Source organism: Mirounga leonina, unplaced genomic scaffold, assembly GCF_011800145.1.
Source record: "Mirounga leonina isolate KUSES-001 unplaced genomic scaffold, KU_Mleo_1.0 Mir_174, whole genome shotgun sequence".
Classification (NCBI taxonomy): Eukaryota; Metazoa; Chordata; class Mammalia; order Carnivora; family Phocidae; genus Mirounga; species Mirounga leonina.
Genome location: NW_023270451.1, coordinates 76,448,338 through 76,470,629, shown reverse-complemented (window position 1 = coordinate 76,470,629; position 22,292 = coordinate 76,448,338). Strand labels below are relative to the sequence as shown.

The 22,292-nt window shown below is 44.7% G+C and overlaps 1 protein-coding gene and 1 non-coding gene across 4 annotated transcripts in view; one reads left to right on the top strand and one right to left on the bottom strand.

Annotated features, from left to right (window-relative positions):
* Positions 1-22,292, top strand: part of HIPK2 (homeodomain interacting protein kinase 2) — a 177,324-nt gene that overhangs the window by 124,911 nt on the left and 30,121 nt on the right. For all 3 annotated transcript variants that reach the window (XM_035021213.1, XM_035021215.1, XM_035021214.1), the window contains exons 7-11: positions 3,647-3,809; positions 7,595-7,802; positions 8,709-8,830; positions 18,098-18,240; positions 21,466-21,645. In XM_035021213.1, the coding sequence (XP_034877104.1) occupies positions 3,647-3,809; positions 7,595-7,802; positions 8,709-8,830; positions 18,098-18,240; positions 21,466-21,645 (816 nt within the window). The remainder of the gene's footprint in view (positions 1-3,646; positions 3,810-7,594; positions 7,803-8,708; positions 8,831-18,097; positions 18,241-21,465; positions 21,646-22,292) is intronic.
* LOC118021414 lies at positions 14,098-14,204 on the bottom strand. The gene has a single exon (XR_004682160.1). It is a non-coding gene; the product is annotated as a U6 spliceosomal RNA (small nuclear RNA).

Here is a 22,292-nt window from a genome sequence, read left to right as displayed (position 1 = left end):
TAGTCGGGGTAGGAGGCGGCAGAGCGAACTCACCAGAGCCTTAGGGGATAGCTGCGGAGCACGGAGTTTGGGCATGAATAGTGGGGAGGGTAACCGGACCCCCAGGTGAGGGCCTGGAGAGAACTGACGGTTAGTTGGGGTCACCCCGGTTGGAGCTTTGCCAGGCTGCTAAGAGGAGAAGACAAACTGAGAGACTAAGGACAGTGGCAGTAGAGTGGTCAGAATCCAGGAGGATGGCTATGGGAGGCCTAGCTGTGAGAGGGAAAGGAGGCGAAGAAGGAGGGGCCAGAAGGGCTGAACGGGCTGATCCCCTCAAAGACTGGTGATTTTAGGAACCGCCGAAAGAGCCAGAGGGGCGAAGGTGCGGCCGGGAGATGCGATGCTTGAATTTGCAGTGTGGGGAAGTGGAGCGGTTGCGGTTGGTCGCGAGTGGGTGGCTAGAAGTGACAACAGGCCACCAGGACGAGAAGTAGCTGAGAAGCCGGAGCTCCTGGCAGCCGGAGCCTCCCCCAGTGGGCAGGGAATGGGGCACAGTGGAGACAGGCCTCAGTGGTGGACGGGGAGAGGTGGTGGCAGGATGGGAGGAGTGTGGGTTTGAAGAGGCTGAGGAAACAAAGCACACCGAGGGCCTGACTGGCTTAAGCAGCAGAACTTTATTTTCTTACATTTCTAGAAGACCGAGACCAAACACCAAGATCAAGGTGTTTGGCAGCATTGGTTTCTTCTAAGGCTACTCCGCCTGGCTTGTAGATGGCCATCTCCTCCCTCGTCCTCACATGGTCCTCCTGTACACCTCTGTGTCCTGATTTCCTCCTCCTCATAGGGAACTGGATGAGGGCCCACCGTGAGGGCCTCATTTCACCTCTTTAAAGATCCTGTCTCCAAATGCAGTTCCATTCTGAAGTAGTGGGGCTGAGACTTCAACATAGGGATTGGGGGCACAATTCAGCACAATTCAGCCCATAACAGAGGGTAATGTGAGATAGCACTTCAGCCTCTCAACCTCGAGGTTCTTGGGGTGTGAAAGAATAAATAGTCCCATCCCCAGTTGTGTGCAGGGAGAAGTGTGCTCAAGAGAGCGCCAGATTTTAGTTCGGGTTAGGAGGACATAGGGATGCATGAAGAGGCTGAGCATAAGAGATATCTGCACATCCTGGCTGGCCCTGCCATGACCAGACTGGGCCTCGTCCCAAGGCTGGACTTGACCCTCTCCGAGCTGCAAGAAATGAGTGGGTGGTACCCTCATTACCTCCTCTAATTTCAGTGCTGGTCCTTATCAGTTGACACTGAGTAAGTCAGATCACATTGCAACAACCTTAGTTTGCCAGTACAAAGAAGGAACTCGGACCCCTCCCTAGCAAACTCATTCTGAGATTTGTCCTGTTTCTGGGGTGGTAGGGGTAAGTCAAGGCATCAGTCTGTACAACAGAAGGAAGGCACACTTGGTGATTTACTGGATAGGGCTCCCGTGAGATCAGTCTTTTTATATTCAGGGGTGAAGCGAGACAGCTGTGAAACAGCATGGCAGGAGATGGAGTCGTGCTCTCCAGAAGGCTCCCGTCAGCCATCTGCACAGTCGATGAGACAGTCACCCACATAAAGTCAGGGGCCCCTGCCTGTCTCTGGGTCCTGTGAAGGAAGCAGCAATACAATGCTTCATTGTACTTGGTGAAAGACCAGGCTTGGAGACCATGAGCATCAGCTTCAGATTCAGAATGTGATGTAGGTCCAAGGGGATCCCTGGCAATATAGAATTCAGAAAATGGGCTCCAGAAGGAAAGACAGGTCTTTGAGCAGACCTAACCTTACCTGAGAGTAGGCCTAACCCGTCGGGGGCCCTAGAACTGGCCGGAAGACCATGAGAACTACAGGGCAAGAAGGAACCTCCAGCCCACACTGCTGAAGACCTCCCCCTCCTTGGGGCTGGGCCAGAGCTGCCCCAACATCTAGATTAACAGGTGAAAGGGACCCCACCCATTTCTCCATACCAGGGTGCTAGTGCACAAATTCCTTAAAGACCATTCTCACAGAATTAACCCGAAGTGCAAGTGCTTGCCTGCCTTCGTGAAACTCAAAACTCAGAAAAATTCATAGTCTAAAAGCTTTGGGTTGAATTGTCACAAAACCATAGAATGCTTTAAATACATTCCAAAAAGAAAACAAAACCCATCATTTTATTCTTTCAGCTTCCATGTGAAAGCACCAACAGTTTGCTTGGTACTCAGTAGGTGCTCAAAGCATGTTGGCATTACCAGCATTACCAATACTTTTAGCTCTTAGTTACCATAGAATAGGTTTTCCTTTCTCTGCAGGGTCAACAATCAGTTAACTGTTTATTTCTTGTGCATCGTGTGGCCATTCTAAGTAGTCATTAACTCAGAAAGAAAGGATTCTCTGAGCATATCTAAGTTCGGAACATCGTTCATGGAAAGGATGTTTGGGGAAAGCCCACAAACACCCGGTTGGCCCAGAATCTAGCATACCCACAGTATACATTTGTAATCTTAAAGTAGTAGAAAATTAACATTTTATTTATAGTCAGTATTACACTACTTATAATTAAAATAAGTATTTAAAATTGAAATTTAAATGCTGTTTCACTATTCTGAATATTAGCAGTTGAGGCAAAGTAAGTTTAATGAGAAGACAAGTGAATGAGAAACAATGTATAAATTCTGAAGGACACTCTATGGTGGATTTTCAAGAACTCAGTGGTTGAGGCCACTGAGGCTTTCCTTTTCCTCCATGCTGATGTCAGCAACATTTTTATACTTCCCTTTCCTAACTAGGGTTTTAGTTTGATTCACAGATGCAATGGAGGAAGAAAAAGAGGGAGAGAATTTTTATTTCATGTAACCTGGCAAGAATGAGAAAAGCAAAAGGGAGGATGAATCAGGAGGTTAAAGAGGATATACATGCGCACGTGAAGACTGCTAGTAATTAGCTCTTCACCTTGGCAGATGACTTGTCTGTCCTCTCTAAAACTTCATCTTTACTTGTAAAACAGGGGCAACAGTCCTCTCTCCCTCTTGTGGTTGTTGTAGGACTGAGTGAAGGAGTGCTTGCAAACACCTTCCACAGTTCTCAATCAGTGTTAACCACGATTATTAATTATTACTAGTATTATTCCCATTACATGTGCAATTCCAGTGGGGACAAAGAGTGGCGACGGGTACAAGGTACTGGGTTGGCTGATTCCTTGGCCGTCCCGTAGATGGCGCCAGTGCCCCAGAAGCGCAAGGAGTTGTCCTTGGTAAGACAGAGAGGCAGGTCAGAAGCTGCTGTTTCTTGTTCCCAGTCAGAGAAACCACCTTGAAAGCCAAGAATGAGCAGTGAGGTTGGTTCAGCAGATCAGGGATATGAGGAAAATACAGCGAGAGCCGTCACGTCTCTTGTGCTATGGAGAACCTTTAGCCATCCTGGATGGGGGACGGGGCGTAAGGCAGTGGAGGCGGTTCATCTGAATAAAGGTGACTCTTGCAAATGCAGACTTTGCATGAGAAATCCAGGAAAGTAGACCTAAAGTTAAAGTTTCCCCGGTTGTCTCACTACATTAACATTTCTCTCCCATTCTGTCTGTTTTCTCCCCTTTATCCCACATTACCTTCCTCTCTTTCCCTCATGCCTCTGCCTTCTGCATGAACAGCGTCAAATCATGTTTCCAGAACATGGAGATTTGCAAGCGTCGGGTGAATATGTATGACACGGTGAACCAGAGCAAAACCCCTTTCATCACACATGTGGCCCCCAGCACGTCCACCAACCTGACCATGACCTTCAACAACCAGCTGAACACTGTCCACAACCAGGTGAATGGGGAGCAAAGGGGAAGGCGGGCAGGGCTGACGGTGAGCATCAAGAATTGTATTTTCCCCCCAAACCTAGTCAGGAGATCAGATTCTTCCAGTATCATACACAATATCATACACAAAATTCCTCTACTACGTAAGAAAGTGTTTACTTCCAAACTTACTTCCTTTGAGAGACCTACGCACTCTGTACGGACTGCTGGTCCCATGGCAAGGTTCCAGAAAGGACTGTCTTGGGATGCTTTTTCTGAGATGGCACCTTCGTGTTTCTTTCTGTCCCAATGTGGGAATAATGTAAACCTCCCGCTCTAATGCTTTTATTTATGTCTGACACCTGCCTGGTAAAGAATTCGAGCGCAGGAAGGGATGCTGGCAGTCACGCAGGGCAGACCCCGTCCCCGTGTCCCTGCACTGCTGGGTCCACATGATCTCCTCTCGGGACAGATAAAACCTGTCCTTTCTCCAAGTCACAGGGAAAATCAGTTCATCAGTCTGTCACCAGAATCCGAGCAGCCAGAACCAGAAGGGACCAGGAAAATAAGGTTTTCTTCCCACACATTTCCAGCTTTTTACAAAAAATTAGTAGAACCCCACACCTCACACCTTATTTAAAATAGGAATGAGACCCAGGAACCATTTACTGAATGAATACTCTCTAAATCCTAGTCCAGGCTGCCTCTGGTATCTAAGAAAGAGACTTGTACTTTTATTCCCAAATTCCAGTCTTCCCACTTTCCCAAAGAACTAACTGTCCCTGGGTATTTTTTTCTAGTCTGCACACACTGCTCCAGAGGACAGGAGTGTCTGTTCTAATCCTGAAACACAGATACCTCCGCCTTGCCCTCCACACTCTTCTGACAGGTCCCTTCCTGGCACTGAAGAGACACTGGCCTCAGCTACCAGCAGCCCCCATCTCCTCCTCCCCTCCCCCACCTCCCTGGTCTCTAGGCCAGACCTGCAGCGCACAGAGTTGCTGACGCTGAGCTTTTCTTCCCTGCTCTCTTTCCCCCTGCCTGTATCCAGGGGAGGCCACATGGAATCTGCCACCCCAAGGGGCCATTGATTTTCTTAAGACTCTCCTTGGGGGGGGGCGCCTGGGTGGCTCAGTTAGTTAAGCGACTGCCTTCAGCTCAGGTCATGATCTCAGGGCCTGGGATTGAGCCCTGCATCAGGCTCTCTGCTCAGCAGGAGGCCTGCTTCTCCCTCTCCCACTCCCCGCTGTCTCTCTCTCTGTCAAATAATAAATAAAATCTTAAAAAAAAAAAAGACTCTCCTTAGGGGGAAGAGCTAATGCTAAGACCTGGCGTCCAAAGAAACAAACGGTCCCTCCCAGGGCCAGGCCCAATGCTCAGGCTAAGGTATCCAAGCCAGACATAATGAGCTCCTTGACAAAATACCACCATGGTTTTGTCCTTCATCACCAGAACCCCATCACATCGGCTGGCAGAAGGGGGTTTGTTGTAAGATTTTATTTGAGAGAGAAAACGAGTCAGCAGGGGAAGGAGCATAGAGAGAGGGACAAGCAGACTCCACGCTGAGGGTGGGGCTCTATCTCATAACCCCAAGATCACGACCTGAGCCCAAACCAAGAGTCTGACACTTAACCGCCTGAGCCACGCGGGTGCCTCCAGATGGGTTAATCTAACTGAGAAGTTTGTTTAAATTGATGGTGTTGGGGGTTCAGTGCGGAGCACAGGGGACCCAGGCGAGACCTTGAAGCGCAGAGGCTTGGAGGGAATGCTGTGCGCCAGAGATTCGTGTGAGTCAGCAGGGCCTGCATCACAGCATGCTCGCCAGCAGTGAGCAGACTCTCTGGCTGGTGCCATGAGCACAGAGAGCAGAGGGAGATAAATTTGGAAGGGAAAATTGGCCAAACCGTGGGAAAGGAATGCCAGACCAAAGTGCGTATATAGTGTTCATTAGACAGTAATTGGAGATTTGGGGGCAGAGGTGGTGACAGGCACAAAGTAGTCTTTTGGAAAGAATGTTCTAGCCTCAGCCCCAAGAAGAATTGGAAGGGGGGAGCGTGAAGACCAGAACTTCACTAAACAGAGCCCAGCACCAGGGGAGAGACCCTCAGCTAAAGAGGTAGCGACTGAAGAGTCAGGTCCCAGGGATGATTTGAAGGAGGCAGCCGCAGGAGGTGGAATGGTCGAGTACCCGAGTGGAAATCTGGAGGATATTGGTCCCCAAGGAGGGAAATGTGTATGGGGAGGAGCCTCCAGGACAGGTGGGGCCCCAGAGAGAACAGAGAGGAAACACAACGCATGTCATCAGTAACAAAACACAGATGCTCCCACATGCGCATCACACATGCATTCCCAGTCACACTACCTGGAGGCCCCAAACAGCCACTTATTGTGACAATACATATCTTAAAATCCAAACATGTATGCTACGTAATGTAGTGATTACTTTCAAACAAATTAATTTGCTTTGCACATAAATTCAACATAAAATCTAAGTATTAAAAAAAAAACATGTAAAATGAGATTTTATCCTTTTTATCAAATTTGACATATATACGTACTTTCTTAAAATCCTGTTTCTACATGTGTCCAAGATACCCTTGTGGCTCTTGCCTCCTTATCCTTCAGTCCACGGAACCTCTAGCGGCAAAACTTGTAAACAACGTTGAATTCGAAGACACGGTGACCCCCTCCCCCTATCTTGTGCAGGATCAGTGTGAAGAAGGCTAAATGGGGCAAAGCCAGAGGATTCCCAATTCAGAACTGAGTTTCCTTGCTTCCCAGGGAAGCTCATTCTCAAATGATGTCTCTTTCCAAGAGAGACAGGAGAGAGGACATAATTTCAGAGTTACTTAACTCCTCTCAAAATTCTCCTGACCCACTGGCATCTCTCCTGTCTGGCCTCCAGCCTTCGGAGCTGAACGCCAGCGTACGATTGCCCCAAACTCAAACAAGAAAGCCCAGACTGTGTGTCCCTCTCCCTGGCTATCTTTGGTATAGCGTGTTAATTTGCAGTAGTGGGCTCTGCAGCCATCCGAGGGGATCTGTAAACAGTACTCCCCTTAGGCCTGAGCAGAAGGGCCCCCTTCCAAGGCCTACCTCAGCCTTCCTCCGTGTGTGTGTGCTTCCTTGCCAAACTCTGGGCACCTGGGCCCCTGTGCCTGCAGAGGCCTCCTCCTGGCTTCAACCTCCTGAGTATGGACTGTGCCACCAGGCCCAAGGGAAGAGGAGTGTAAACAGAGCTTGGACGTGTGGGCTGGCAGGTCCGCATATGTGCACCCAAAGCCCCTGAGTTGTGGGATGGAGCTGGGGCAGGAAGAGAAGGCAGACAGGAGGTCAGCTCTCGCCTCCTCCCCCGCCCTCCCATTCCCCGCCCCGTCACCATGTTCCAGTGCAGAACCCAAGGAATCCAAGAGTCTTAAACTCAAACCTGGCCTTCCAGGTAGTTGTGAAGTGTATTTACCAAAGTGGAAGGGCAGAACATAAATAGTTTCTGGCCCGATTTTTAACTTCGCTGTTTTTAGACCTACATTATGCAAGCTTCCGTTTGCCCTCTCATCCAGGCCCCACAAATGCTAGGACTTGGCCTTAGTGTGAGCACCGAAGATGATTCTATCGTGGCGGCAGGTGCCTGCTTTTCCCTGAGACTCAACTGTGTCTCCACTCCCCTCCGTTTTTGCTTTTTTGCTCTTGGTTTTTATTCGTTTGCTCTTCTTTTGAGTTCATTTATTTGCTTTAGACTCGTGGCTCCCAACATACCACCTCCCTCATTTTTTATGTTTGTTTATTTTTGTTTAATCCCCATCATTCCTTTAGGCTCCCACCTCCACCAGTGCCACTCTTTCCTTAGCCAATCCCGAAGTCTCCATACTAAACTACCAATCTGCACTCTACCAGCCCTCAGCGGCATCCATGGCCGCAGTGGCCCAGCGGAGCATGCCCCTGCAGACGGGAACAGCCCAGATCTGTGCCCGGCCCGACCCCTTCCAGCAAGCTCTCATCGTGTGTCCACCCGGCTTCCAAGGTAAGGATGAGCAGACGCAGCCCCTCACCTGCTTCTTACCGGACGACCTCTGGGGCACTGGTACCCGTGGTTTTCCCACATCACTGAACTTGAGGACCCCTCTCCTGCTCTGGCCAGCCTAGAAACAACAGGACTTAAGCCTCAGCACCAAGTTGTTTTTCTCCCCACCTGCTGGTGTTTTTGTCCCTGGCCAGCTGTCTGGAAATGAGCGTGTTGTTTGTGCTCCTATTGTTAGGCTGATGTCAGCTTACATTTCCTCCAATGAAATATCCTCCCAGCGGGTTATCTGTAGAGAGTTGCCGCTCTGCCAGCCAATGCAGTCTCCGGTTCTCATGAAAAATACAAATCTGCCTGAAAAGTACCTCCCAGGCCAGTCCCCCAAATGATTCTTTAGCCACACACCCCAACACTCTTCTCCTGAAAGTTCTAAGAAGCCAGAGTTGACTGTGTACGAGGTTACCGTGTATTCGGAAAGCTCAAGTATTTGTTTCCGCAAACCCCACGGTGTAAGCCTTTGTGTGGCTGCTCAGGTTCAGAGTCGGTGCAATTCCAGTGGATTCAGATGCTCTTCCCAACACCCCTGACTTTGACATACCACAAGTGTATTTTCATGTTAGAAGCCATTTTTCTGCTGTGATTTGTCGGCATAACTGTTCCACTTTAGGCTTTTACACACTCCTTAATTTGACCTTCTAGTCTCTGAACAGGTTCGAAGTTGGTTTTTTGTGGTTTTTAAAATTTTAAGTTAGAAACTAAAGGGGAGACTTGCAAAGGACCAGGTGATAGCCAGCAGGGACTGGAGTGAAGGGGAGATGAGACCTGACCAGCTGGCCAGGAGGGTTCTCCGCATCCAGCAGTTTCTGACCCTCCAACAACCCCTTTCTCCCTTGCCCGGGTCTGGAATAGGGTTGCAGGCCTCGCCTTCTAAGCACGCTGGCTATTCCGTGCGAATGGAGAATGCCGTGCCTATCGTCACTCAAGCCCCGGGAGCGCAGCCTCTTCAGATCCAACCAGGTCTGCTTGCCCAGGTAATTCTTTCTTTATCATTACTGGTATTGCCATTATCCGTGTTAGTGTTGTTCACAAAAGAGATAGATCCCCGCTAATTCCCTCCTTGGCAATGAGTTAGGTGCTGTGACTCATTAGAATAGATCAGTAATATTCTGAATGATCCCCAGGTGAATCACCTTCCTACATATCTTGCTTATAATTCCACAAAGAACTTTAGACACAGGAAGAGTCTGGGGAAATTATTATTACTATTGTAGCTTTATAATGCAAATTAATATGGGAGACATAGGTTTTAATCCTAATTCTGCTAATAACTTTGTGACCTAAGGCAAGTCTGTTAACATTTGTTTGCCTCGAATTTCTTTCTTATAAAAGAGAAATTATTTTTTTAGAGCCAAAAGGAACCTTGGAGATTATCTCCTTATTTCATAAGGAGTTGAAAAACCAGATCACCGAAGCTGTGATTTGGAACCTTCCTTATCTGTTCACATAGGTAACTCCGAAGGTAGAATGAGAACACAGAGGTGAAAGTGGTTGAAAATGTGTAAAATGTTGTGGAAATTTAAGGTAACAGAGTGAGGCAATGATAACAGTAATCAGTCCTCAATGGCACTTGAACAAATATATCATCATTATGCCAGACACTTCATAGTTGTTAATTGATTTAATCCCTACAACAGCACCATAAGTAAGGTATCTGTCTCCAGGTGACAAATAGGGAAAACAGGCACAATCCCTGGCTCAGAGTCCCATGGCAATCAGGTGACAGAACCAGACGCAAACCCTTCTACAGAGTCGTTTCCATTGCTGGGTGGCAAGGACAGCTTAACCTAAATGTTGTTGATTTAGAAGCACATTAATTTGTAAATAAGGTAGGTTCCCAAAGCCTTTTTTCAAAGTGCTCCTACAGACACTTTATTGATGGTATCTTCTGTTGAACAGAAGTGTTTGGTTTTATTTTTAATGTACTGAAATTGCATAGGTCTGTTTGGGCTCTCTACTCCGTTGGCCTTTCTAATGTTCCGCTGTCTTCACTGTTACAACTAACACATGTCTTGCTGTCTGGTAGGGAAAGCCCCGTTCCCATTTCGTCCTTCCAGTTCTTCAAAATTTCCTTGTCTAGCCTCGTCCCTTCACTTTCCATATGAATTTAACCATAACTCTTACAAACAAAACAATCACTGACTCCGAGTCACACAGCAATTAGCAATTATCGCTTCAAAACAAAATGCCCTGGAGTGTATTTACTGGACTTGAGTTAAATTTTATATTTACCTGAGGAAAAGCTGACATCCTTACAGTATTCAGTCATTTCATGCACAAACACAGCATAACTGTATATTTATCTTTTACTCTATTCATTAAAGGTTTCCTTTGTTGGAATAATTCCTAAATATTTTGCAGGTTTTGTTGCTATTAATAATTTTATTAATTTTCTTTTCCAATTGCTTGTTTTTGGTTTCTAGGACTAAACCTGTTTGGTCTATTGAGTTTGTTATCTAGCAGTCCTTTTTTTTTTTAAGATTTTTTTTTTTTTATTTGAGAGAGAGTGCGTGTGCGCATGTGTGCACACGAGCAGGGGGAGGGGCAGAGGGACATGGAGAAGTAAACTCCCTGCTGACCAGGGAGCCCGACATGGGGCTCAATCCCAGGACCCTGAGATCATGACCGGAGCTACCTAGGTGCCCCTATCTGGCAGTCCTTCTAAACTCTGAGTAGTTCTGGTTGTTTCTCTGAATTCCTGTGGATTTCTTATGGGGACTACCTTCTTACTAGCTTTGTTTCTTCCTTTACAATCCTTATGCCACTATGCTGCCAGCACCTCAAAACGATGTTCACAACAACAGTGTGGACGCTGGACATTCTTAAGTGGTACCTAGCTTTACAGGAAATTCTTCTGTTTGCCATATTTTGTTTGCTATCAATATTTGATAGAAACTTCATCAAGCTTGCTAATTTTTTAATGGAGTTATATCACATGTTCTTTCTGCATCTATTAAAATACTCATGTGTTTTTTGTTCATTCATCTGCTAACGTGACAAATTACATTAACAGGTTTTTAATGTTAAACTATCCTTGTATTTCTGAGATGAGCTTTATTTGATCACGTGTGTTTGATACGCATTTATGCTTTTCAATACGGGATTGGTTGTAAATATTGTGGTTAGTATTTTTGCATCTATGTTCGGAAGTGAGAAATGGCCTCTAATTTCTCTCGCTTATAGAATCCTTATCTAATTTGAGCATCGAGGTCATCCCAGTCTCATTAATATGTTGGATATTATTACCCTCTTCTTCTGTGTTCTGGAACAACTTATTTAAGGTGGATATTTATCATTCTTCGTCTCTGTTCTGAAGTCCAAAATGATATTGCAGTGACCACTGACACCAGCTTCTGATGGCACACAAAGTTGTGTTGCTGAAAGTTTATAAACAGAGAACCTTCCATATTTAAAGTAGGCCTACTTCTACCTCTCTCACTGGCCCCTCATAGCTTCCTTTTGCTCACATAGTTTGGTAGGAGGGAGTTTGGAAAAGGCCAAGAAAGATCAAGCACACTCCAGGGGCCAACTATCTTGTTCATACTTTCTCTGATTGGCAGAAATCCAGACCAGCCTCCCAGTGCTCCTCTGTGGGCCAAAACCTAGAGAACTCACACATACTTACAGATTTTTTGTTTGTTTGTCCACTTAACCCTGGCAAGCCAGAAATCATTTCTGAAAGAAACAATAATTAGCATTCTTATTAGCTAACCTAGACATTCTTCACTATTCACTTTGGGGAAAACCAGCTCAGCATTTCTGAATTTGTTTGTCCTTTAATCATAGCAGGGAAGAGCTTTACCTTAGCCTACTTGAAAGAGTCCCTAGAGTGCTGTAAATCTCCAAGTGGATTTAACCTAAAGCTGTAATTGGAATAGGGAACAAAAAATACGTGCGCAAAGAGTTCAGTCACTACAGTGTTTATGACAGGAAACTACTAGAAGCAATTTGAATGTTCATCAGTAGATTTGTTAATAAATTGATGTGTGTACATAAAATGGAGCACCATATAGCCATTAAAAAAGGACATGGTAGGGGTGCCTGGGTGGCTCAGTTGGTTAAGCATCTGCCTTCGGCTCAGGTCATGATCCCGGAATTCAGGTATCGAGCCCCGCGTTGGGCTCCCCGCTCAGCGGGGAGTCTGCTTCTCCCTCTGCCCTTCAGCCTGCTCACACTCGCTCTCTTGCTCATGCTCTCTCTCAAATAAAATCTTAAAAAAAAAAAAAAAAAGAAAGGACACGGTAGACCAGTGTGTCTTGACATGCAAAGATTTCTTATATTAGGTTAAAAAAAACTCCTGCACTATCCAGTGTCACCGTGTGTCTTTCTGTCCATTGGTTGTTTTCTTTCTCTGTCACTTAATCCATGCCAGTATGTTAGCCTATAAAGGTGGAGCTCTCTCCTAGATATTTTTAACTGGTGCCTTCAAAGGATGAAAGTAAGCTAACTTATAAAACTAATTTGGTGGCTATAAAAAAGCAATAACTAAACATTTAAACTAGTGCCTTCATTTTTCTCTGGGTAAATTTCTAGGTATCAGGGAGAGGCATTCCAAATATTATTCTTTAAGTATATCCAAAGAGTGGGTATCACTCTTTTTACAAATATTTAAATCTTTCCAAGGATTGTATTTGTGGAAGTTTAGAGACAGAGTCTTTTGAGTCCATTCCTCCTGTTTGTTTGCTTTGCCTTTTCCTCCCCCACCTTCCAGCAGCATCTCACATCCTTCAAAGGGAAACTGTCTCTCTGGGGTGCCCCAAGGGTGTGTGCACAGAAGGCTGGAGTGAAATCACACCCTCTTGTATCCTGGTCTGGGAGTGGTCTTCACAGACTGTCTTACCAGTACAGACTTGTTGGTACTGCCCAGAGGGGATTGGCACCTCTGTCCTCCCAGGCCTCAAGCCAGAGCACCTTAACCACCATCAGAAATTGTGAATGAGTGGGTAAAGGTAAAGAGGTGGGAAATACAGTGCTCAAATGAGACAGTATTGAATTTATCTCACTTTTCAAATGCCAGGGCCCAAAACCCCCTTTGACTAGGAAGGCTGGAATAGAAATTCAGAGCGAGCTCCCACCCACACCGCCAAGATGTGGAGATCCGTGAAAGACTGCAGCCTTTCACGAAGAAGGTGCCTTCTTCTAGCCAGTCAAGTCGTATCACCTGAATCCCTTTAAATGCTTCCCTAAGGACAAACAGTTGGCTGGAACTTCTTAAACTGTCTAAAATACAAAACGTCAGTACTTCTCACTTAAAACCTCCTCTGATAACATTTTCAGCAACCAGTCTGTCCAACCTTTCTCTCTTGCTCTCTGCTTCTGTCTTGCTCTCTGCTTCTGTCTTGCTTGGTGCCTGAATTGTTAATGAATAAGGAAAACTTTTCCATGCTACTTTTATGCATTTACCACGAGTCCCTGATCCTCAATAGAGCCATCATTTCTGTGTACCCTCTCCATAAAGAAAGGCAGTATGCTGGCTAAGAGCATGGGCTCTGAGATTTGATTGCCTACAGGTCAGAGGCCAGTCCCACCACTTACCAGCTATATGACTTTAGGGAAGTTATTTTTGAATTTAATTTTTTTTTCAAAATAACACATGTACCTAATTTTTAAAGTTAAATGAGTCCACGAACTTACAAGAAAATAGTAGTCTCCTGCTCTATCCCATCCCCAATTTCCAGTCCCCCAAAATAACTTTTAACTGTTTTGTTTCATTATTTAACTTCAAGTTTCTAAATAACATGTTTAAACTACTTTTTACTGATATTTCCATTTTGGAATTTCCATCTTACTGTGGAAGATGAAGACTTAGCCCCCAAACCCACCCCATCCCCACAGCACCTGCCCAATCATGTGCTCTCCCTCTCTCTCTCATTCACTCTCTTCCTTTCTCCCATTCCTCCCATGGAAGTTTCTTATTCAACCACTTTGCATTATTTACATAATTATTTTCTTCAGTATTATATACTTTTCTCAGCTGAGCCTCATAATATATTGCGATTCTATTCCTTACCTATGCAACTTGTTTTTCCTGGAGTTAATGGTGGTTTCATTTCTTCATTGGGTTAGTTTCCTCTCTTAAGACTCTCCTTGTCCATGGTGGTCTGAAATTTCGTGACTATACGCTTCCTCATGGGTCTTTTTTCATACATTGTCTTGGACACTGTTTGCCCTTGTAGTCTAAAAGTGTGTCTTTTATTTTTTAAGTTTCCCCCCTCCATTTTCTCTTTTTCTTCTTCTTTCTTTCAATACGGAACGCTTCGTGAATGTGCATGTCATCCTTGTGCAGGGGCCACACTAGTCCTCTCTGTATTGCTCCAGTATTAGTGTATGTGCTACCAAAGCCAGCATTTTTGTTTCCGCTTTGTGAAATTCTTCTTAATTGGGTGTTAGTGCTTCTGAATTAATCCGATTTTCATCTTCTTTCCCAGTTCCTCTTATATTCTATCTGCACTTCTTTCCAAGAGATTTTCTCAACTTTCATAAAAAAAAATCTTCTATGGGAGCGCCTGGGTGGCTCAGATGGCTGGGCGTCTGCCTTCAGCTCAGGTCATGATCCCGGGGTCCTGGGATCGAGCCCCACGTCGGGCTCCCTGCTCGGCGGGGAGCCTGCTTCTCCCTCTCCCTCTGCCTTTCCCCCTGCTCATGCTCTCTCTCTCTCTCTATCTCTGGGACTCAAATGAATAAATAAAATATTTTTTTTTAAAAATCTATGGAATTAACTTCTGTTAAAGTTCTCATTTCTAAGGGTTCTTTCTTATTTCTCTATATAGATATGGACATGTAGATATATATTCCTGTATATGATCTTGTTTCATATATATGTATACGTGTGTGTGTGTGTGTGTGTGTGTATGATTCTTTTTAACTCTGTGAAGACAGTTTAAGTTTTTGGAAATTTTCTTCTGATTTCTACACTGTTTTTGTTTCCTCTGAGTTTTTTTGTTTTAGACTCATGTTAGAAGCTCCCTTCTGGTTATCCTTGGCTGTTCATTCATATCTAAGACTGAAGCACTAAAAGACTAATTTGAAAGCTATAGGAGGCAAAGGACTATTGAATGCAGGCTTCTCTCTAGTCCAATAAGGAGTGAGCCCAGCATTTTCATTGGCAGATTCCCTGATCCTCAAATGTATCTGTAGTTTTTTCTCTTGGACTAGCCAGTTTTCCTAGAGAGAATCCTCCAGCCTCCTACTTTGGTGGGGCGTGGGAAGGGAGGGTATAAGCCTACATACCCGGGTCTGCAAACTGAAAGGTAAAGGAATCTCACAGACTTGACCTTAGATTCCCCAGTCTTCTAACTCAGTAATTACCCTTCTATTTTCCAGTTTCCAAGATTTTGTCAACTGTTGTTGTCTTTGTCCTTGTGGATCTCTATGTTTTTTTATTCCTTTGCAATCATTTCAGTTGGGTTTAGAGAAAGAGAGCAATAAATGTTTAATTTACTACATTTCTGGGCAGGTTATTTAGCCTCTCGGTAGTTCAGTTTATCCATCTGAGAAATGTGGAGAAACAGTCCTTACCTCACAGAACTGGTGTTAAGATGAAGTCAGAAACTTGAGGTGCCTGGGTGGTTCCATTGGCTGAGTGTCCAACTCTTGATTTTGGCTCAGGTCATGATCTCACGGTCATGGGATCGAGCCCCACGTTTGGCTCTGCGCTCAGCGCGGAGTCTGCTTCCCTCTCCTGTTCCTGTCCTCTTAAATAAATAAATAAATAAATAAATAAATAAATAGAAATAGATAGATAGAAATAAATAAATAAATGTAACAACAAAAAAAAGATGAAGTCAGAAACCTATCTGTGGTCTTAGCTCTGTGCTTGGCACACAGTATGCATCAAGAAGTATTAGCTCTAGGGGCGCCTGGGTGGCTCAGTCGTTAAGCATCTGCCTTCGGCTCAGGTCATGATCCCAGGGTCCTGGGATCGAGCCCCGCATTGGGCTCCCTGCTCAGAGGGAAGCCTGCTTCTCCCTCCCCCACTCCCCCTGCTTGTGTTCTCTCTCTTGCTGTGTGTGTGTCTCTCTCTCTCTGTCAAAATAAATAAATAAAATCTTTGAAAAAGAAGAAAGAAAGAATTAGCTCTAGGGGCGCCTGGGTGGCCAGTCAGTTAAGCGTATGCCTTCGGCTCAGGTCATGATCCCAGAGTCCTGGGATCGAGCCCCACATTGGGCTCCCAGTTCAGCCAGGAGCCTGCTTCTCCCTCTCTCTCTGCCCCTCCCCTGCTTGTGCGTGCTCTCTCTCATTTTCTCTCTCAAATGAATAAATAGAATTTTAAAAAAAAGTATTGGGCACCTGGGTGGCTCAGTTGGTTAAGTGACTGCCTTCGGCTCAGGTCATGATCCTGGAGTCCTGGGATCGAGTTCCACATCGGACTCCCTGTTCAGCAGGGAGTCTGCTTCTCCCTCTGACCCTAGCCGCTCTCATGTTCTCTCTATCTCATTCTCTCTCTCAAATAAATAAAGAAAATCTTTTTAAAAATAAATTAAAAAGTATTAGCTCTAATCTTATAAATTATAAAATAGTAATAAAGTATAAGTTATAGAAATGTATACAAGTAATTATACAAGGGTGAAGTGTCATCTTACATGAGCTGAACATGTCATTCAGTGAGAGGGGTCAAAAATAGCCTTTACCGGGCGCCTGGGTGGCTCAGATGGTTAAGCATCTGCCTTCGGCTCAGGTCATGATCTCAGGGTCCTGGGATCGAGTCCCGCATCGGGCTCCCTGCTCCTTGGGAGCCTGCTTCTCCCTCTGCCTCTCTCTCTCTCTCTCTCTCATGAATAAATAAATAAAATCTTTTAAAAAAAAATAGCCTTTACCATATCTCTAAGTAAGTATAAATCTTACTGCCAACAAAACTATTACTCATTTAACTTTCTGAGTTCGTAATTGTTTTAATCAATTAAATTATTTTTCTGCTGGGTCTGAATTCAGTAAACTTGAAATATAGTTAACTATAATGAATTGCCTTGGTAGAACTGCTTCTTTCATTTTATCAACAAACATTTATTAAGCACTTACTGTATAAACTGTGGTCCCTACGCTGTTTGCCTGTATCAAAACAGATCAGTAAGCAAACAGGCAATGTAAAAAAGGTATGAGAGACCTCACTGGCCTTATCTGCACCATGAAAAGGTTGGACCAGGTGAACCATCCACTCAGATCTAAAATGTGGCTGAATCATTCTGTATACATCACTGTTTGTTAAGCTTTGACCAAGTTTGTGATTCATTTCCAAAAGTGCTTGTTTGTACAGATGAGCCAAAACACACATATTAAAGATGCAGTTTGTGGACCACTATATTAAAGAAATTACCCAATGTTAGTGATATCCAGCCCAATGGAAAGAACAACATGTAACTGAATCTTTAAATTCTTGACCTGCCCAAGAAGTATTTTACCTTAGCAGTGTTCCTTTAGGTGTCCAACTTTGGACAACTGTGTTCAGTCTGAATCATTTAATAATCAAAGCAAGCAGAATAATGACTGAAGATATAGAAAGCTCAGAACACCATGCAAACACCTCCCCCCTCCAGTGACTATTTAAGGAAGAATCAGGAAAGTAAGTTCATTTTAGAGTTCTTAGAAAAAGCTTAATATTTATAAAGAATCAAGTGTGACTTTCTAACTACATCTCATTTTGGCTTTGATGAATCAGGGTAATTCTCAATGAAGCTTAAGGTCCCAGCTAAGAATTTTACTTCATGCTTGCTTGCTCTCAGATGTGGGCAAGTATCTGGTGATCTCAGAATTATGTTACTTTAGATTCAGAAGATAACACAAGTTGGAGGTTTAGATTCTAATTCATAAACAAAAGGCAAAATAAAGGATATTAGATGGAAAACTTCCTGCAGGCAGAGTTACCTTTGTGTGGCCCAATGCCTCTATCTCGGGTCTCTTGCACGTAGTTGTGTACCAGAACAAATCACTAAGTGAACTTTGGGAAACCTTGAGCATTGTTCTTAGAGCAGATTTATAAACAAATCATTTCTTCAACACAAATAAATCCCTTCCATATGACTCTGTGCCCATGTACTTACTATCATCTGTGTAGGTCACCGATATTCATTTATCTCCCCTTAATTTAGTTTTCGAGGCCAAAGACCAGGTCTCCACTTGCAGACCCATCACAGGGTCCAGCAGAGCCCCGGGCCCAGAATCAGGGGTTGACTCATGTAGACAGACTATGTTCATCACTATGTGATTAACAAGCATATTGATGGCACGCGTCCTCTGTTCTACAGCAGGCCTGGCCTAGTGGGACCCAGCAAATCCTGCTTCCCCCGGCATGGCAGCAACTGACCGGAGTGGCCACCCACACGTCCGTGCAGCACGCGACTGTCATTCCCGAGACCATGGCAGGCACCCAGCAGTTGGCCGACTGGAGGTAAGTAGGAAAGGAGGTGTGTCTGGGACGGGAGGCGTGTCTACTACTCACCCAGAGAGCTGCTGGGTGGGCCTGTGCTGTCAATTCCGTGGTTTAGAAAGAACTTTTTTTTTTTTAAAAGATTTTATTTATTTATTTGAGAGAGAGAGAATGAGAGAGAGCAAGCACATGAGAGGGGGGAGGGTCAGAGGGAGAAGCAGACTCCCCGCTGAGCAGGGAGCCGGATGCAGGACTCGATCCTGGGACTCCAGGATCATGACCCGAGCCGAAGGCAGTCGCTTAACCAACTGAGCCACCCAGGCGCCCTAGAAAGAACTTTTTAAATTAAAGGAAGATTATGTGGAATATGACTGCAGTGTAATGAGAATTCATTTTTAAATAAATGTACCAGGACATAAGAAAATCAGCTTTCCTGGGTGCTGGACACTGGGGAGGGTATGTGCTATGGTGAGCACTGTGAATTGTGTAAGACTGATGAATCACAGACCTGTACCCCTGAAACAAATAATGCATTATATTTTAAAAATTTTTTAAAAATAATAATATATAATTTGTAATAGCAAAATTTAGGAGCTATTAACATGCATTGACATTAGAATTTATTATTGATAATTATAATACCCAAGAATATATTTATAAGCATATACTAAAATAAATTCTAAATTGATAATGTTTAAAAAAAAAAAAAAGAAAATCAGCTTTCATTACCTTATGGTCAGTTGCCATTGTCGACCCCAAATTCAATTACATCATTTAATCACCCATATAATTCACGGACTTGCCTGCAGATGAGTTTTGGTTTGTTTCTCAGAATTAAATTCCACTCCCGGAAAACAAAGATGTGGCAGCAATGAAAGAATGCAGAAGGGAGTCCCTGAGGCTCGTAAGCAATTCTAGAAAGTGTTCTCAAGGTGTTTGGAGACATGGGCACATTGGAGTTGTAGCCCACCTCCCAGGGGAGAGCTTGACAGAATGGGGCTTTATTTGGACTGGTAAACTCTGGCATGTTTGCTGAATGTGTCTCTTCAGTTAATAGTCATATCTGCTAGATCAAAGTCCATTTTCCACAGACCCCAGAGGCCCACCGCTGACAGCCACCGGCACACCGTACCCCCTGTATCTGTTTCCAGCACCCCACTAGTCCTACTCACTGCCTTTCTCACCAACACCTTGCTCTGTTGTTTTTATGGCCACTTTCCACTTTTCCTTGTACTCTCCGCCCACTCCATCCCAACACCACCACAGTGCCCCTCACCAGGGGCAGAGCCAAATGACAATCCGCAAGTTGTGTCCAGCTTCCCATATTCCTCCCGGCTTTGTCAGCCCAAACATCAGGGCATCCCTCTCTACCTTCTGACAGTCTCCATACCAACCATAGAGCCTCCCTTAAGTTCCTTTCCTGATCTAAAAGGCTATTGTGAATGAAGAGCTCTCAGAACAACAAAGAGGGGTGGAGATAGAAGCCTCCCGGCAAGCCTCAAATGCAGCTTCCTCTATTCCTCCATTTAATTTTCTGACTCGTAGAAACCTACGAGAGAGGACACAGGCTCGCTCCTGCAGCCCTACTCATTTCCCACTGACAACACCCACCAAGTCCACCCCCACTCACTGGAAACACTTTCAAAGCAGTGGATTCAATTCTGGTTCTTCATGACCTGGGGCAAGTTACCTAACCGTTACGAGCCTCAGTTTCTTCTTCAGTAAAGTAGGGATAAAAATGCCTACCTCATAGAATTGCTGGGAGGTTTAAATTAAGATAAAATACAAAGCACTTGACCTGTATTTATCATGTATTATACTAGCACCTGGTACATGACAGGCAATAAATAAATCTGTTATCTTCCCTCCTCTCCCCCCCCCCCCCATTCACGCTGGCTCATGCTCTGGGAGACTGCCTTCCCTCTCCAGCTCATTAGGAACAGCAACCAAGTGGAAAAGCTGTCTGACCAATTGGTTTTTTCTCCTCCCTTTTTCTCTTAAAAGACCACACATATATGCTATACTACTTTTTTCCTGTCTCTTTCAGCATTTACAGCTCATTTAATTTCAGCAAAACTCACATACTCACTCATACAGATTTTCCTTTGCCTCCTCCCTCCTCAGCTCTTACCTGGTTACCACAGAAAACACTTAAAGCTGACACTTTCTTTCCAGTCTCTTCTCCATTTCATGTGTGGGCCAAAGAACATCCATAATCATGGCTAACAAACAAAAGAGAAGTACTGATGCTAGACTTGTATCAAAAGAATGCCACATCTATGGAAGAAACAGCAGCTAAAAAGCCAAGAAGCCATAACATCAGTTTCTAAATGTAAATGTCAAAAAATGCTATCAAAATCGCTACAAAAGTGTCTATCTACTTTTTTTTTGCATTCATCCTTTTCCCCAAGTTGCAAAGATGATTTTTATATTTTTAAAATGCAGATAAATTCTAATTTTATTAGGTGCTAAATGGGCTTTTATGGGCAAGTCCCTGGATTAATCACTTTTAATAAATCTGTGGGAAAACAAGCCTTTGAACGCCACACAACCCAGATCATAAGAACCCTTGAAAGATAACCCACTTTCAGGAAAATGGCTGCCAATAGTACTTCTATCAAGATGTGTCTGACTCTTATTAATCCTACACACATCTAGTCAACCTTCAGTTAATCTAATTGTTCATTCAACAAGCATGTAATTAATTGATCAGCTGGTACATGCCTGAGCGTTGTGCTAGCCACGGAGAGAATTCAGAAGTATGTTAACATTTCCAAACAGCAGGAACATACAACTCCTAGTTTTCAACGCTTTTTTTCCTTCTTTTTAACATAAGCTACAAATTTCTCATTTATAATGCTACGATATCCTACCTCACGGAGTGCAATAACCCATTAAAATGCACGCACAGTCCCCTGTTTGGGGGTCTTAAAAGGCAGAGGGAATATTTACCTCCTCTCCCCAGAACTTAAGCTGAACTTGTAACTTGCCATTCTTCCCATTCTTGCAACGTCCTCTTTCTCACTCACCGACAAATGTGTTCGTGCCCACTCCTTCAGAACAGCACTTAAACTTCATCGCACCTGGGAGGCTTATCTGATGAGCTCATCTCTTCAACAACCCCATGAGCTCTTGAGAACCAACTTTTTAAATTTGGCTTTTAATTGGGGAGGAACCTTTATCTTAAAAAAGAAGCTCCATATTTATAAAACCAACAAAGAGCCTTGTTTCCCCATCTCCATTCAGGAACACCCACGCTCACGGCAGCCATTACAATCCTATCATGCAGCAGCCTGCGCTACTGACTGGTCATGTGACCCTTCCAGCAGCCCAGCCCTTAAATGTGGGCGTGGCCCACGTGATGCGGCAGCAGCCAACCAGCACCACTTCCTCCCGGAAGAGTAAGCAGCACCAGTCCTCTGCGAGGTAGGTGGTGAGAGTCGCCCTCGTGGAGAGAAACCTCAGAAGACCGGAAGTTAGAGAAACCCCTTCGCGTTAGGGGGTGTCAGCATGTGCTCTGAGTTCCGGGCATGGAACAGGGAGGGAGTGGCCAGCAGAATGTTTGCTGAATGTGTCGTGCCACTGCCTAGTGCTAGGGTGTGAAGGGTGCACTCACTCTCACTTCCCTTCCCCGCCGCTTGTCTTCCCGTCCTCCCTGCCCTGCCCGCACCCCACCGGGAAGGGCCTGGAATTCCGGTGTCTAGTGCCTGGGTGTGAAGCCATTCGTGCCCTTTCACTTCTGTGTAAAACACTCAGACTCGCCTCTGAAGTTGCACTTTGGAAATCATAATAATGTTTTTTTAAAAATGGTAGAGAAATGTGCTTTCTTTGAAATCTACGGTCAGAAATCTAACTCACTTCCGTGAACTCTTAAAAACAAGACAGAAAAGGCCACATACTGCATGATCCCATTTAGATGGCATTTTGGAAAAGGCAAAACTAGATCAGGAGTTGCCAGGGACTATTGGGGGGGAGGGGAGGGGACTGACAGGTAAGGAGCATGAGGGAACTTTCCAGGGTGATGAAAAATTCTCCGGATTGCCAGGGGCTACGTGTACAACTCTCAAAACTCA